Source organism: Lactuca saligna, chromosome 1 (genome assembly GCF_052625555.1).
Source record: "Lactuca saligna cultivar CGN05327 chromosome 1, ASM5262555v1, whole genome shotgun sequence".
Classification (NCBI taxonomy): domain Eukaryota; kingdom Viridiplantae; phylum Streptophyta; class Magnoliopsida; order Asterales; family Asteraceae; genus Lactuca; species Lactuca saligna.
In genome coordinates this window covers 82,333,859-82,351,569 of record NC_136417.1, presented here as the reverse complement: position 1 = coordinate 82,351,569, position 17,711 = coordinate 82,333,859, and the positions used below count along the sequence as shown (strand labels likewise).

At 35.7% G+C, this 17,711-nt stretch overlaps 1 protein-coding gene across 1 annotated transcript; it reads right to left on the bottom strand.

The window, feature by feature from the left end:
• Positions 1–6,167: 6,167 nt before the first annotated feature.
• On the bottom strand, positions 6,168–17,191 carry LOC145040533 (P-loop containing nucleoside triphosphate hydrolases superfamily protein). Its single transcript, XM_078988450.1, has 8 exons — positions 11,986–17,191; positions 11,681–11,785; positions 10,941–11,018; positions 9,092–9,248; positions 8,317–8,387; positions 8,136–8,232; positions 7,912–8,057; positions 6,168–6,458 (listed from the first exon to the last, which is right to left on the bottom strand). The coding sequence occupies exons 1-8, from the start codon at positions 12,151–12,153 to the stop codon at positions 6,204–6,206; spliced, it is 1,077 nt and encodes a 358-aa protein (XP_078844576.1). The 5' UTR covers positions 12,154–17,191; the 3' UTR covers positions 6,168–6,203.
• Positions 17,192–17,711: the final 520 nt, after the last annotated feature.

Below are 17,711 nucleotides of genomic sequence, written 5' to 3'. Positions count from 1 at the left end.
GACTTAAACTTAGAGTGCTAAGAAATGATCATGAGGTGTATGTCTATATTATTTTAGGTAGTACACTTGAACTAACACAAAGCACTAGCATACTTTAGGATAAGATGCCTAATTTGCTTTTATGTGCCGAATGATTTGTAGCACAATTTAGGTTGCCTAAATTGCTATTAATTGATTATATTTAAGGTCTGTTGCCGACCTAGAAATCAGAAATTTTATGCGTTCAGGTTTCTAAACGTTTAATTATGATACTAGAACTGACATATAACTTTTCAAAGTAAAAAGGAGAACTTATGTGTCTATCATAAATAAAACCTTCCCTATTTATATTCTCATCTTGGTAAACAAAACGTTTGTGTTGGTGTATAGAATGGCATGGTGAGAACACGCACCAGATTAGAAAAGCTAATGGAAACCATCCTAAGCCATGAGTGAATGAGCGTGCACCATAGATAGCAGCTACACCCGAGCCAATCATGATGGTAGGAGTATATGTAATGATGTAGATGATGTTAGACCATCAAATGGAAGAGACAAGGTGTCTACTCCAAGAGAATGGAAGAGAACCTATCACACCTGTTATGCAACATGGATTAGAAGAGGAACATTCAATTGAAGGAAATTACAGTCAGACTATTAGCCAGGCTAAGCCCCATGTAATAAGGAGGAACAATCCTGATGATAGGGTTGATATAGGGGGATGAAAGTACAAAGATTTCATGACTGCGAACCACCAAGACTTTCTAGAAATCCAACCTCAGTGGAAGTCATGAAATAGATCTCCGAGATGGAGATGGTGTTTGATAGTTGTGACTACAGCGAGAGGCAAGATAATCTTTGTTGCCCGACTGCTAAAGGATGGAGTTTTGGTCTGGTGGAATTTTTTGGGTGACTTTATGCCAAGAGGAGATGCAAGGAGAATATCATGGGGAAACTTCCTGATGTAGTTGAAAAGAGAATACTACACCGAGCAAGAGCTTCTTATTATCAACAATAAGTTCTAGAATCTGAAGAGAGGCAAGCTAGGCATCACCAAGTATATTGAACCCTTCATTAAAAAGATGAAGTTGGTACCTCATCTAATACCCACAGACCTTTCCGAGGTGGATAAGCTCGCTAACGGGCTACCAGCAGACTTTTGTCAAATGGTAAAGTTAGCGAAGACCTTGAAGGAGGCTATTTGGTTAACCATTAATGTGGAGATCCAGATAATGGAAAAGAGTCTGGAGAAAGATAAGAAGGGACAAAAAAGGATGATTGAAGGATCCTCTAAATCCAAAAAAAAAAGTAGATTTTTGAAATCTAATTAGGAGGAGCTTGAGAGTAGCGACAAGGCACAATAGTGTGACAAGTGCTAATGAAATCACTTTGGTAGATGCACCGAACATGTGACTTGCATCATGTGTGGGAAGACTGATCACTATTCCATAGAATGCAAGGCCAAGCAGGAGGTTTGCTTCGAGTGTGGAGAAGTGGGGCATTTCAACATTGAATGGCCAAAGAGAGAGGAGCAGAAAAGTCAAATATTATGTCGAAGCCGAAAGCAAGGGAGTATCATATGATCCTTCATGAAACAAAAATAGGTTGATAATAAAGAGCGACTTATATGGAGTTTGTAATATGAGGAGAAAGTGAGTAAACCTAATTTAATAGGCATGAAGTATAAATAAATCTTCTAACTGTTTTAATGTTATGTGCTTTCTATATGATTTCCTTTTTATGATAACGTAGTGAACTATGGGACAATACTTGGGACAAGTACGAGTAGGTGTGAAGGGTAGTAGAGGCTTATACTATTGGAAGCAGATGACTCCCACTTGGATCAGGAAAAGTCATAAGGTTTCTAAGATGCTGGTAGTTGAGCTATTTTATTCGTTTCAACCATTACCTTTGTTTCGGTAATGACTACAGACACAAATATTCCAACCTTATTAGGCATAGGAAATCAAGTCCGACTAATCTACAAAATACGCTCAACGTAGTTTCCGATTTTAGATTGAAGGAATAGATAATCAAAGCGATCAATAAAAGTATCGTAATCATCATTAGGACTATGAAGCTTGTAGCTAGAAGTGATACATGCTATAATTTCATTATATCACATTAGAACATGAAGGAATGTATCGTTCATGCTAGATTCCGATTCAAAGAGACTTGATTCTAACCGGTGCATCATACAATGATAAGTCAATAGAACATGACCCATTGATTTGTTATGGTAGTCAAAGTAAGGACCTTAATTTAGGTTAAGTCTATTCTAAGAAGAGTGTCAATCTCTAATAGAGACTGAATTTAGGAGGAAGGGCAAATGCATAATTTAGCATTGTCAACAGTTCAAAAGTTTCATGGTCAGAAACTCAATAACATAAGAGTTACAGTTATCACCTAGGATGCAAAGGTAACGTGTAGAGTCTTTATTCAAGACCAGTTTTCGTGATGACTCCAGGATGTAATCATCCTAAGGGGGAGATAATGGTAACATCCATAGATTCGAGCTAGTTAATTAAATATAATAAGATATAAAAATCACATTATTTATAGAATCTTATTTAGGATAAATAATCTTAGCCAAGTTAAGGTATATGTGAAAAGGATTGCGGACATATAAAGAACTTTGAAATCCGACTTTGTAGGAAGAAATTATGCTTCTTCAAAGTCTCACGATTAAACCGATACGACATCGAGTTTCATAAATAGTTAATCGGAGATAGATTACTGATTAACCTAAGTAATCTAAACAAAAGCCATAGTAATCATAAAACCGAGAGCATTCACGTAGAGAATGCCCAAATCTAACTTCGTAAGACGAAGTTACGATTTTTTAAAGTTTCAACGCAGTAGTGTGCACCATTGGTATTGAATTATACACCAATTAGTTATTATCTGAAACAATCTAAACAAGAATCTAAGATCTCGTTAATAGGAAGTCGTCGATATAAAGAAAGTCGAGAACGGAAGTTGGATGAAAGAGTTATAAATTTTTAATGGACTTTAACAGTGTAGGCTTGTTAACAATAGAACTTTTAAAATAAACTCAAAATTAGCCAATGGGTTCTAAATGGAAGCTGTATATCTCATCGATAGCTATGCATAGATATAAAACCCGTCAAAAATAGATCTCGTATGAAGAAGATATAAATTTTCTAAGAAACATTCTTAGCGTATGCCCGTACGCACAGACAACTTGAACGACATGCATTGTTGCTCCACCTAGAATGTGACACGTGGCACCATGCAGAAAACAACATGTCATCAATTCCAACCAAATTCATGACATATAGGGGACATGTGTGTGGCGTGCACTTTGATTTCGGCTATAAATACCCTACATTGCCTCAATCAAATACCATACCCTTCAAAAGTTTCTCTCTCGAGTTTCTCTCAATTTTAAGGCCATTTTAACTTAGATTTTAGTATATGGCGAAGCCCTAAGGTCCATGTGAGGCCGAATCTAGTAGCTAGTAGGTCGGACTTTTACTAGTATAATTTATGGACTTTTGTCAGGAAAGTCTATGTAAGTTAAGCTACACTCATATATCTTTCGACATAACTTATATTTATAGTCATAAGTTGTTATTATGAACCTATAAATAAGATTAATTAGTGATTCCAAGTCATTATATTGATTGATCTACTTGCGGGGATGATGTCTAGGTTGGATTTAGTGAGGTGTTTAAAGTGGGATATCCAAATAGTATATTATCTATACCAAACGAACCCTATCCTCCGATATGATCATACTTGGTTGTTCCTTACTTGATAGATCTTTTTGTAGACATTGGGATGAGTGAGGAAACTATACTATCAATTAGTCAGCAGGAAAGTAGGACTAAGAGTTAGTGATATTCCTACCTAGGTCACGTCAAAAGAAAAGGAAATATACCAAGGCGAAGTTATGCCCGAATTACGAGGCATATGCTTTTATCAACTGAGTGCATAGTCCCTTTCATAAACATGATTTTAATACAAGTAGTGATTAAAGTATTAAATATACGATAAAGAGTTTACATGTGAACTATATGCTTATTTCCTAGAATATGTGTTGAGAACATATTTGATAATATATGATATGCAAACCAAGTACGACTCTATATGCATTAAGATATATATATTATAACATTGCAGGATTGAAATCCCTATTTTCTAACCAGGTTCCTCGACCTGACCCAATCAGTTTCTTCATATCACATGTAGAGATACGAAGGTACTTGATATTTGGATCTGAAGATAGATTGAAGGAAATATATACCATTAGATACTGTAAGGCCTGTAATATCTTCAGTATGTTGATGTTATTGTATTGATGATGACATGCCAAAAATTTTAATGAAATAACATTTCTTCGGAAATGCTCTGTAATAGTTTATCATGTTATTAAGAACAAATTCCGCATTATAATTCTTTTAAAAAAGGATACTCTGACATAAATAAGCATAGTTAAATTGGTTTTTTATAACCGTGAAAATGGGGATGTCACAACATATATCCTCAACCAATGAAAGAAAACCCAACTGCTCTGCCCGAAAACTAAACACCCTAACTCATGTCTGACATCCCGATAGACAGAACCATCCCATGCCATATCCATAAAGACTCCAATCCTCAACCAGAACCGAACAACACCCTTCTAACACTGAATTATCTTTGCTAGTAACTGAAAAAAACTGAATCATTTGCCATTCATCACTGCTGAAACCTTGCATCCGAAAACAAAGGCGACTCCCAACGTGAGTCTCACCCATAGGTGCCGAATTGATACATAACTCACATCTTCATACCTAAAGATTCACATAATGAATATAACAGATAAAGGCTACCCTAGTATATCTGTCACACAGATCCAATTCATTGATCATGGAGTTTCCCTACTCCAACGTGATTTAACACCTCAACTATGTTAGTCACAACCGGGTCCCACCCTCATGAGTCACGCACTTACTGATCCATGATACACCATGGCATCATCTAACCAGCTATAGCAATTAATATTGGATATCACAATGATCTCACCATCACTCCAGCATCGGTCCTTAGATTTACGACCAACACCTCATATCTTAATCATATCCTCGATTGTTTGAATGATCTGTTTACCCATGATAACCTAACCAGATGAGCCTCACCCATGAGTCTCACTAAACACGATATATATATATATATATATATATATATATATATATATATATATATATATATACACACACACACACACACACACACACACTAAACACGAAATAGTAGATGATTTAGCAAAACAGTAGCCGAATTTAATTACCTACGGTTTCGTGGACTGTTTTGGAACATTTCATAATTTTTGTTTAAAAATGGTTAATTACTTCCTTAATTTGGCTAGATTAGTGATTACCCCTATTATCAATGGTTGTGTTTTAATTGGATATTTATTATTGTATGAAAATAATAGTTTAACAATTAATTGAAAATTATTGTTTCTAATAAATAATAATAAAAGAAAACAAAATAAAAATAGTTATATTCATATGTCATGAATATGTAAGTCATGTAGAATTTTAAATGAATACTTTGAGTAATCATATAGTTGAACTTGTAACTTGCTAGAAACACTCTTGGTCTTGACTTTCTTGTCAAAACCTCCAACCTCTACTTAGATGTTGAGTTTGTGTGTTATCTTTCTTATTCATTCACACCATACTTAGATGTTGAGTTTGTGTGTTATCTTTCTTATTCATTCACACCATGCTTGTCATAAGGTGCCATACTCTCATTTGATGACTAGTTTTGACTTGGTTCATTAGTAGAAATATATAGGGAAGGCATGAAGCATAAACTACAAAGATTTTCACTCTTTTCTCTCATTTAAGGGCTACAAAGTTCGTGGTTTTGGAGTCCTCTTTGCTCTCATATTTCTTTCAATTTGGTGCATGAGCTAAGTGTTTATAAGTTGCTTCTCTTTAAGTCTTATCTAGTATATGTCTTAAGGCTTAAGAACAATTTTATACAAGTAAAGACTAATATGTTTTAGTGGTTGACCATTGCTTTGGTGGATACATTATAGAGACCTTCTCCAAGGGCGGTCCTACAATCGATCATTACATAACAAAAACTAAATGTAACATGTGTCATGACAAAAATGATTACACAAACAAAAAATAAATAACATTCCAAATCAAACATTATCACTCAATAAATAAATTATAAAAGACTGATCAAATCTTCTATATAAATTAGTATTCACAACTCCTTGGAAGTGTATCTAAAGTATAATGGCCAAGTCTCCCAGTTCTATACAAATTAATAAGCTTAGTAGCAACTACGCTATTAGCATCTTCAAACGAATCTAAACTCACATTGAAAGCTTTTCTAAGTGTTGTAAATTGTGCTTCAATGAGTTGTACCATATCCTTCTCATCTTCCATGTTACCTTTGAAAGATGCAATCTCTTGAAATAGAGCTCCACGAACAGATTGCACCACACAATCCTAAACCAAAATATTAAACTTTTCAAATTTATTATATTTTTCATTATTTTTTTTTTCTTTATTATAGCATCCTACTTGTTTATTGTAATTTTGGTCCCTCTTTCTTCATAGGAAAAATCACTAATTTTTCCATTATATAACTTTTTTTCTTTCATATTAAAGTAAATGAAGGAAAACTATAAAAAGAGAATTATATAAGAGGCAAATTAGTCATTTTACTTGGGACCATTTTTGTAGTTTACTTTAAGAAGTTTCACAAAGAAATGAAAGTAAGATATTATGATGAATAAAATATATTAAAGGGTTAATCTCGTAAAAGACCTTATATTTTGTGTTTTTTCAGGATTAAACCTCTAAGTTTATTTTTTTTTCCCAAAAAAGACGTTGCACTTTTTCATTTTTTCCCAAAAAATCCCCCAACCTTCTAACTGCTTCCAAATAAACCCTCAACTTTTTTTAGTTTTTCACGAAAAAACCTCACATTTTACAATTTTATTTTTGGAAAAAAATCAAAAATGACTAAAAGGTTCGGATCGGAAAAAATGAAAAAATATAAGGTCTTTTTAAGGAAAAAATTAAATTAAAGATTTAAACCGAAAAAAACACAAAATATAAGATTTTTTTATGATATTAAGTATATATTAAAAATAAGACAAAATTGCAAGAATGGTCCCTGTGTTATGTCACGACTCGTAAGTTTAGTCCACAAAGGTTTGCACTCGCGCCAATGGTCCAATACTTTGCTTTTGTTGCGAATTTAGTCCAATTTGTTTTGAATTTTTTTAAAATGACGATTTTGGATTTCTATAATCAAAATTTTATCGAATTTCTTTTTGGGATAATGACAGAAAAACCCTTAAGTTTGTAAGTTTTTGTCGTTTTTACCCGAAGTCATATTTTATGTCTATTAATTTCTCAAATTTGAAACTTTTTTTTTTCAATTTTACCCTCTAGTTTATTAAAGTCCATAAATATTCAGTTTTACCCTTTTTTTTGTTCATAAAAGCCCTTAAGTTTTGTTTTCTGGTTCATTAAAACCCTTAAGTTTGACAGAAATGTTCAGTTTTACCACATAAATTAGCAAAAAGGGTAAATTTGAAAAAAAAAAGTTGCAAATTTGAAGCTACTTTGGGTAAAACCGAAAAAAACTTACAAATTTAAGGGTATTTATGGCATTTACCCTATCTTTTTTCTTTTTCTTTTTTGATTTCTATAATAAAACAAAATAAAAAAAGGAAAAATACCAAGGGCAAATATGTCTTTTTTGATTTCTATAATAAAAAGTTTTCCAAACCTTTTTGGACTAAACTTGCAAGTTGTGACATAACACAGGGACCATTCTTGCAACTTTGTCTAAAATTAATTCTTATTGATAACATAACACTTGGATTCACATATAATGATAATTACTATTAAAAAAAAGAAAAACAGTAAAATAAATAAATAAATATACCTGTGTATGATCATTCATAATTTGATTCTCTTTTTCATCCATGGTGGAAACATTGTCCCACTTCTTATATTCATCACTAAAGTTCAATATTGAGAGGAAGTATTGACCAAGCATTGACTGGTCAACCAAAGAGTCAACAAAACCTCCTACATTTATAAAATCAATCCATAAATAAAATCCTAAATTCATTTCTTTCTAATTATAGAAATTCCTTAACTTTTTACCAGTTAAAGCTAATTTAGAAGACAGTTGAGCATCAAGAATCTCAGGAGGCAAAATCCCAGGGGTGTCCAAGATATAAATATTGGGATTGCTAGCAATCTGAAATTAAAATATTATTATAAAAATAATAAAAGTAAATAAATATTAAACTTGAAGCAAGAAATATTATTGTGTAATTTATACCTTATAACTTGTGATGTTTTTTGTCTCTCCTGGATGCGGGCTCACAGTGGCATGTTTTAACTTTCCTTTTTCTTGGAAAATAAATAATTAAAATGTTAGAAGCATGAAAAAAAAATACCCCTGGCCTTCAATTTAGTAAAGAATCCATTGATTCATTAAACATGCAATGGACACATACACCTACTATAGAATTCTTCTAACTTGAATTCAAAAATTCCCAAAATACCCTTGTCCTTAAACTTTATTTGTGAAAAACCCATTGATTCGTTAAACATACAATGCACATACATGTAATACAAAGTTCTTCTAACTTGAAAAAAATTCCCAGAATACCCCTGTCCTTAAACTTTATTAGTAAAGAATCCATTGATTCATCAAACATGCAATGCACATACACCTGATTCACAGTGCTTCTAACTTGGAATTTTGAAAAAAAATTCCCAAAATACCCCCATCTTTAATTTTTATTAGTAAAGAACCCATTGATTCATTAAACATTTATTAGTAAAGAACCCATTGTTTCACAAAATCTTTCACAATGTAATTTCGAAATATAATTATTTTCAAAAACAAAAACTTTTATTTTCAACCTTTTATAAATTTTAAATGTGGGGACCATTCATAAAGCAATTTTACAATTCACAACTGATGCTCATTTTATGCTACTGATCAAAAAGTTGATCAACTTCTCAAATATCACATCATATTGTGTTCATTTTTCTCATTACCCCCCTTAAAACACACTTCTGTGTGTGTAACAAAAAATTAAAATTACCTGCAGCACTAATTCTTCCAATCTGGTGTAAGGAATTTGCAAAAGCCGATTTCCCAACATTTGGAATTCCAACAACCATTATTGTAGTTGTTTGAGTGTTACTAGAATGTGTAGCCCTTCTTATGTCTCTAATTCTTGCTTGTAAAAAGTTTAGAAACTACAAATAAATACATTTAAGAAAATAAAAAATAAAAAATAATAACTTCCAAGTGAAACCATATAATTTCTTCAAAATGGTGTATTCTTTTAGCAACCCCTGAGCTGATACACACTGATACTGCCCCTGAAGTAAGATACACAGGGGCCCACTAGAAGCTCAATCCACATTGGAATTGAAAATCAAAATGATAACTAAAATACTAAACTGCACAAATGGTCCCTGTGGTTTACTCAAAATTGCCACTTTGGTCCAAAAAAGTTTGGACTAGCATCACAGGTCCAAAGTTTTCACTTTGTTGCAAGTTTGGTCCGATTTTTTATGAATTTTTATAAATGACGAGTTTGACCTTTATTTTTTTAAGTACTTTAATGTTTTCTAATTAAAAGAAAAATAAAAAAATAAAATTAAACCTTCAACCCACCCTCTCACTTTTAACATACTAACACTCTCCCTCTCTCTTTTCATTTGCTACCAGCGCACCACCATCGGTGCCACCCATTTAGCCGGAGCACCAACATTGGTGCTATCCATTTAGCCACCACCTAACAACTCAAAACCACCGCCACTCTAATCTGCAACTCGAAGAAGGGAGGTCCGACACCATCTTCCTCAGCAAACCACAGATTTTCGCTGCCTTCATTTCTATACTTTTCCTGCGGTTCGCCGTTCCTCAGATCTGAAAGCCTCCACCAACCTCAGACAGGAAAACCCTCGTATGTGAAAGCCTCCACCACCATTTGGGAACCCTAACCCTAGCCGCTGTCAAATCTAAACCACGACGAACGATACAGCGAGGTAGGGAGACCCTAAACGACCGATTGGAGCAATGAGTTTGAACAAATCTCCATTGTGTTTTCAGATCTGCAAGAAGGTAACACCAGAAGATGGTGTTGTCTTCGACAGAGTTGCTGGCGGCGTTGTAGAGATGTTGCCGATCTAGAGCTTCAGAGCTGGTTGAGGTACCGGCGGCGGAGCCACCCATCAATTTTTTTGAAACCCTAGCTGGTTCATGTATCAAATCTTGAACAAATGTATGTATTTGGTGTTAGAAAATCTCTGGATTTTGTATGTTAAATTTCTGAATTCTGTCTATGTATTCATCTGGAGAAGAGAGCGGTTTCATCATGAGAGAAAGAGAGAGAGGGGGGTATGGTGGCGGCTCCGGCATGTGGAAGTGGTGGTTGTTCACATTTTACCGGCAAGTGATTGAGAGAGAGAGAGAGAGAGAGAGAGGTGTTGACTGGTGGTGGTGTCGTTGACCGAAAAATCAAGGGTGGTTGCAATGGTAACCGGTGATGCTTCTAGGGGTTGACCGGTGGCGGCGTTGCTGACCGGTGGTGGTGGTTTTACCGGATGACGATGAAGAATGGGGAAGAAGGGGTCTAGTAGCAGGGAATAGAATAGAATGGTGAGGCGTTGAGGGTTTAATTTTATTTTTATTACTCTTTTAATTAGAAAACATTAAAGTCATTAAAAAAAATAAAAAAAATTGAAAAATGAAGGGCAAACTCGTCATTTAAAAAAAATTCAAAACAAATCGGACCAAATTTGCAACAAAATGAAAACTTTGGACCTGTAGTGCTAGTCTAAACATTTTTGGACCAAACTGGCAATTTTGAGCAAACCACAAGGACCATTAGTGCAGTTTAGTCTAACTAAAAAGTAAATCAAGAATGTGTTTAAAGCTACCTCCTTGATATTGTCTTTGTTATGAGAATTTATAGCATAAGGTGTGTAATTTAGCTCCTTAAAGTATGTCATCCATTCCTAAAAGGTTAGGAAAATAAAAGAAGTATAATTAGCATTATGAATTAGTTGAAGAACAAATAACTACATGTAAAGTGTAAATATAAGCTACTCTTGTAGGAAGAAAGTGGTTTCATTCTTTTTATTAAGTTGTTACAAAAGGTTGTAAATTGAATTTAAGTAAGTGGTTTGATTCTTCTTAAATTTAAGTTTGAGATTGTTGGTTTTATTAAAAGATGATAAAATTTTAGCATGATGCCAATCACTCGATTATTATGACTAAAAAAGATTGTAATGGATTTACATTGATTAGTTTATTATAGCATCCTATTTTCATTTGAAAAATCCATCCATTTATAACAATGTTATCGAAATCAAAAAACAATTTTCACTAATATAATCATTTAGGTTTTTTAAAATATACTAAGGAAATTGAAACTAGAATGCTATAATGGGTATAGTTTTTAAAGTAAAATGTATTAATAAGAAAAAAAGAATTGTATATAAAGTGTTGCTGATTCTTGAATTTAGCCCTAACATTAAAGATTGTAAACTTTCATTTGTGGAAGAAAATGTAGAATGTATGTGATCATAAGATGTGTAACATGCTAACATTCATAAGTGAATCATGTATAGAAGCAAGTTAAAGCAAAACAAGTGATAATTTCAAAAGAATCTATCACCTTAGTTTTTGAGCGACTTGCAAGATCCATTTTGTTCAGTACGATAATGTTCTTTGAGGAAGATGGAAAGTTTCTCAATTGAGCATACTCTGAGGACAACGGAATCTGAAAGGAATACATGAAGCGAGTGTCTGTTTATTTATAGGGCTATGTAAATTACAGAAAAGCAAGTTCGTAAAGTAATCGCTCAAACAAATAATGAAAGGTCGGTAATTCAATAAGGGAAAAGGCCAAGGACCCAACGTAGTTCTCTGAGACATTTCATCGAACAGTTGGTATCCGTTAAGAAAGCGGATGGAACTTACCCTAGCGTCTCTGACTTCAAGGACAAGATCGACAAGTGGAATTCGCTCAAAAATGGCACGAGATGCAGCACGCATGTGATGATTGTACCACCAACTTGAAGATTTGCTTTCTGAGACTTTCATAATTGAATTCCCCAATTTTTTAACAAAACTAGCCGTTCCCACCATTGTTATCAGGATTTTGAGGTCCCGAGGACAAAGTTCAAGCCTTTAGTACGTTGGTGTCATGGTTAAGTTCCAACGATTTGTTACTTGTAATGTCACAAGGTACACGGTGTTTGTGGCTGAAGATACTTAGCCTTGGGTTCCCAGTTTCGTGGACGAGAAAAATGTATGCAGCGAGGAGGAGGCGGGTGAGGGTATATTGATTCCCTCAAGGAAGATTTAGGAATATCCGATGACGAGAAAAACTTAGAAGAAAGGAGAATTTAGAGCAGGGGATGATCTCTCTGAGGATGATGACGATGTAGATGGATCAGAGGTGGGTTCGTCGAGACAAGAGGTAGAAGATGATCGAGTGATCGCCCCCCTGGTATCATCTGGTCGGAAAACTTCGTCTCCGGTGAACAACTTGGTGGATGAAGCATCAGTGGCAGCCTAATCGGTTCATGTGGAGCGCGTCATTATTGAAGGGCAGATTTCCAAGGCGGCAGGAGATAGGTGGTGAACATGCAAATCTTGAGCCGAATGAAACATCTTCGGATCACAGGAGTGATGAGCCTCTAGATATGGGCCAAGATAGAGCAACTGTGGACCATTGGCGTGATGGACAATTTGTATTACCACACACCACCCCTAACCACCACAAGGTCTCCGCCCAACGGCCGCCTGTCGTGGAGATACTTATCCTTACCGGAACACGTACAACATGCATTATCTAACTCTAACATGCATTATCTAACTCTGCACCTCGCCTCGACCACCAATAAATAACAATAAATAACACTGGTCTCATGCATTTGTACCGTGAGTCAAGACATAAGTGATAGGTCTAGGACGTGTAACTCTATGCAAGATCCAAATGCAGGTAATATTAGTGTGGTCTCAATAATGGAGGTCCAAGGTCTGTCTACATTACCCGACCTTAATTGCTTAGCTTCTTCCTCACCAATTAGCTCCGACTTCACAAAAATGTTGTCGAATCGTAAGAGAGATTCAAATAAAACTCCATTCAAACGTCCACATCACTCGTTGAAACTCAAAGATACTATGTGGATGCCCAGAGCCTCGCAACCCCATTGCACTCGGTTGCAATGTTGCATCTCGTGCCCGTATGGATGATCTTACTCCTCATGTGCATTGTGAATAGGTGCTCCTCAACAACATAGATAAGGAAGTTAATGATACGCTTAATGTGGGTAAGTGTCTGGCTTTCAAATGGATGGTTTCCGCGATCAGGTTAAATCGTTGGTGAACGAGTCACATGTGCAAAATGATTTTTAATGAATTTTCTATCTCTTAATATTCGGGAGCTGGTAATTCCATAAAGATGGAATGGGTACAACGTCTAAAAAGATCTAATAAACTACACTTTTTGGCTTTTCAAGAATCGCAATTTTTGGACTCTTCCCGTATTGATGGTGAGAATCAGGTTGGCTATTGATGGCGAAGAGAACTCACGTTATTTTCATGGAATCATTAAGAGTAACATCCCCAATAATAGAATAAACGGGGCTGTCAATAAATGGTGTATGGTCCACTGACCCGGTAGCAATAAAGAAGGAGGTTTTTTCTTTTTTCAAAGAGAAATTCACTGATCATGCAACTACCAGGCCTAGATTAGCTGGTAATTTTATAAAGATGTTATCGGTTGTGGGTGCGTCTTTTCTCCTGGAGAATTTTAAAATGGAGGAAATAAAAGATGTTGTATGGAGCTGTGGGAGCGAAAAAGCACCAGGGTGTGATGGATTCTCATTCAAATTCATCAAAAGCTTTTAGGAGATCTTGAAAATTGATTTTCTTAGGGTTTTCTAACAGTTCCATTCTTCAGGAATCATAAACTCGGGTTGCAATTCTTCCTTTATTACGCTCGTGCCCAAGGTGATGACCCTTTGTGTTTGGTTGACTATCGCCCAATCAATCTTATTGGATGTGTATATAAGGTTATCTCAAAAGTGTTGGCAAATCGGTTGAAGAAAGTAATTGGGTCGGTGGTGGGGGAGGTTCAATCAACTTTTATAGCGGACCGGAATATTCTTGATGGACCATTGATGATTAATGAACTGGTTACATGGCTCAAAAAGATGAATAGAGAGGCATTAATTTTAAAAGTTGAGTTTAATAAAGCGTTTGATTCACTGAGTTGGGATTTCTTGATATCAACCATGGATCAGTTGCGCTTCCCATCAAGGTGGTGTCAATGGATACTAGGATGTATCTGATCCTCACGTTCCTATTGTTAACAAATATCCTGATGTTTCCCCGATGATCTGTCTGGACTTCCCCCGGACAGGCAAGTAGAATTCCGAATTGACCTTGTGTCTGGTGCTGCTCCGATTGCAAAGACTCCTTATCGTCTTGCGCCAGCCAAGATGAAAGAAATGATGATCCAACTGCAGGAATTACTTGACAAAGGCTTTATTTGACCGAGTACCTCTCCCTGGGGTGCTCTAGTATTGTTTGTCAAGAAGAAGGACGGATCGATGCGAATGTGCATTGATTATCGTGAGCTGAATAAGGTGACTATCAAGAACAAGTACCCGCTACCTCGCATCGACGATTTGTTCGATCAACTTCAGGGTGTTAGCTATTTCTCAAAGATTGATTTGAGATCTGACTATCATCAGTTGAAAGTACAAGAGCAAGATGTACCAAAGATTGCTTTCTGTACTCGTTATGGGCATTTCGAATTCCTTGTCATGCCATTCGGTTTGACAAATACTCCTGCTGTATTCATGGATATGATAAATCGAGTATGTCGCCCAATGCTCGATAAGTCTGTCATCGTATTCATTGATGATATTCTAATCTATTCCAAGTCTGAAGCTGATCATGCCGTTCATATTCGTGAAATCTTAGAACTTCTTCGAAAGGAGAAACTTTATGCTAAATTCTCAAAATGTGAATTTTGGCTTCGTCAAGTTCAATTTCTCGGCCATGTTATTTCTAGTGACGGTGTATCCGTAGATCCTATCAAAATCAAAGCCATTCAAAATTGGGAAGTGCCTCGTAATGCTTCTGAAATTCGAAGTTTCTTAGGTTTCATGGGATATTACTGGAGATTCATTAAAGACTTTTCTCGTATAGTCGTACCTCTCACGAGTCTTACACGGAAGGAAGTGAAGTTCGAATGGGGTGAAGCTCAAGAAAAAGCTTTCTCAACTCTAAAAGATCTTTTGACTCATACTCCAATCTTATCACTCCCAGAAGGTGATGATGATTTCTCCGTGTATAGCGATGCTTCAAGATTAGGACTCGGTTGTGTGTTGATGCAGCGTGGTAAAGTGATAGCCTATGCCTCAAGACAACTAAAAGATTATGAAAAGAATTATCCGACCCATGATCTTGAACTCTCTGCAGTGGTATTTGCCCTAAAACTTTGGAGACATGACCTTTTTGGTACTAAATGCCAATTGTTCACCAACCACAAGAGTCTCAAGTATATATTTAGTCAGCAAACTCTGAATATGAGGCAACAACAAGCCATGGAGCTGATCAAAGACTATGACTACGAAATCCTGTACCATCCTGGAAAGGCTAATGTGGTTGCAGATGCACTTAGCAGGAAGGTTTATCGTAATAGTATGTGTTATACTATTACTCACACAACGGTGAAGTTCACTATTCTTGATGAACTAGAGAAGTGGCAAGTTGAGGCCTTAAAGCCAAAAAATGTGAAGAATGAAGGAATGGTACATTATGCTGATGTTTTACTTGATGATCCATGAGGATTAAAAGTATTTAAGAATCGGCTATGGATTCCAAAGATTGGTGGATTAAGACAGAAGATTTTAGATGAAGCTCATAATTCTAAACTATCAATACATCCTGGTACAAGTAAAATGTACTATGATGTAAGAGCTGATTATTGGTGTCCTGGATTAAAGAGAGACATTGGAAGATATGTACAGGAATGCTTAGTATGCTTACAAGTCAAAACAGAGCTCCAAAAGCCTTACGGAACTCCAGAAAGCCTAGTGTTCCTGTATGGAAGTGGGAAGAGATGTCCATGGGTTTTATTACCAAATTTCCAAAGACTGCTAGACAGTATGATAACATTTGGGTAATCGTCGACCGCCTGACTAAGAGTGCACATTTTTTCCAAAGACTTCTAGACAGCATGACAACATTTGGGTAATCGTCGTCCGCCTGACTAAGAGTGCACATTTTCTCACCATGCGTGAAACGGCTCCAATGGAGAAATACACACAAGTATACTTGGATGAAATTGTTGCAAGACATGGTGTGCCACTAAAGATCATTTCCGATCATGATACTCGCTTCACTTCTCACTTTTGGGCGAGTATGCAACGTGAATTAGGATCTCGAGTTGCTCTCAGCACCGCTTATCATCCCCAGACAGTTGGTCAGACGGAGAGAACAATCCAAACAGTAGAAGATATGCTTCGTGCATGTGTCTTGGAGTTCGGTGGTAACTGATATAAATACTTGCCTCTTGTCGAATTTTCGTATAATAACAGTTGTCACACTTCAATCAAAATGCTACCATATGAAGCATTATATGGTCGCAAATTTCGTACGCCGTTATGTTGGCATGATGTAGGACGGAAGATCCTTGGAGGCCCTGAAATGATTCAAGACACCACCGACAAGATTCAAATCGTACGAGAAAGAATGAAAGCGGCCCAGGATCGACAGAAGTCCTATATAGAAAAGAGAAGACAACCTATATAATTCCAAGTGGGTGATTTCGTAATGCTGAAGGTATCCCCATGGAAAGGCCTTATGCGATTTGGGAAGAAAGGAAAGTTGAGTCATAGATTTGTTGGTCCTTTCAAAGTCAGCCAAAGAATTGGAAAGCAAGCATACCGCTTATAATTTCCTGAAGATTTGGCAGGTATTCATGATGTGTTTCATGTAAGTTATCTGCGCAAATGCTTGAGCATCTATGACGAGACAGTTCCATTATACAAGGTGAAATTGGATAATAAGTTAAGATATATTGAAGAGCCTGAAGAAATTGTGAATGAAAGAACAACTAAGCTACGCAATAAAGAAGTAGAATTGGTGCTTGTCAAGTGGAAACACCATCGAGTCCCAAACTATACTTGGGAGAATAAGAATGAGATAAAAGCAACATATCCCCATTTATTTTAATCGATGTAATTTCAGGGACGAAATCCTCAAAAGGAGGAGGTATTTGTAACATACACATTTTAAATTCGTGTTTTTTAATGAATAAAATTGTGAAATACTATGTGAAATTGAGTGTTGAGTTCTAACAAATGGTTTTTACTAGAAATGAAGTAAAACTATGTTTAGAATCAATCAGAAAATATTGGAAGTCTTATGAGATTCCAATTAAAAGCCAAATAGTGAAATTTAACGAATATATAAAATTTTAAATAAGTAAAATTTTATTATTGAAAGTTGTAGAGAATCTCGTTAGAAGTGTTTAGGCGAAAACCTCGTCGAAATCCGAGTTATAACGAAGAAGTTATGGTCAATCGAAGATCTACGATAAAACCGACACGACGCCGAATGATGTAAAAAGTGAGTTTTTGATAAACTATCTTTAGCCTTAGTAATCTAAATGAAAGTCTTAG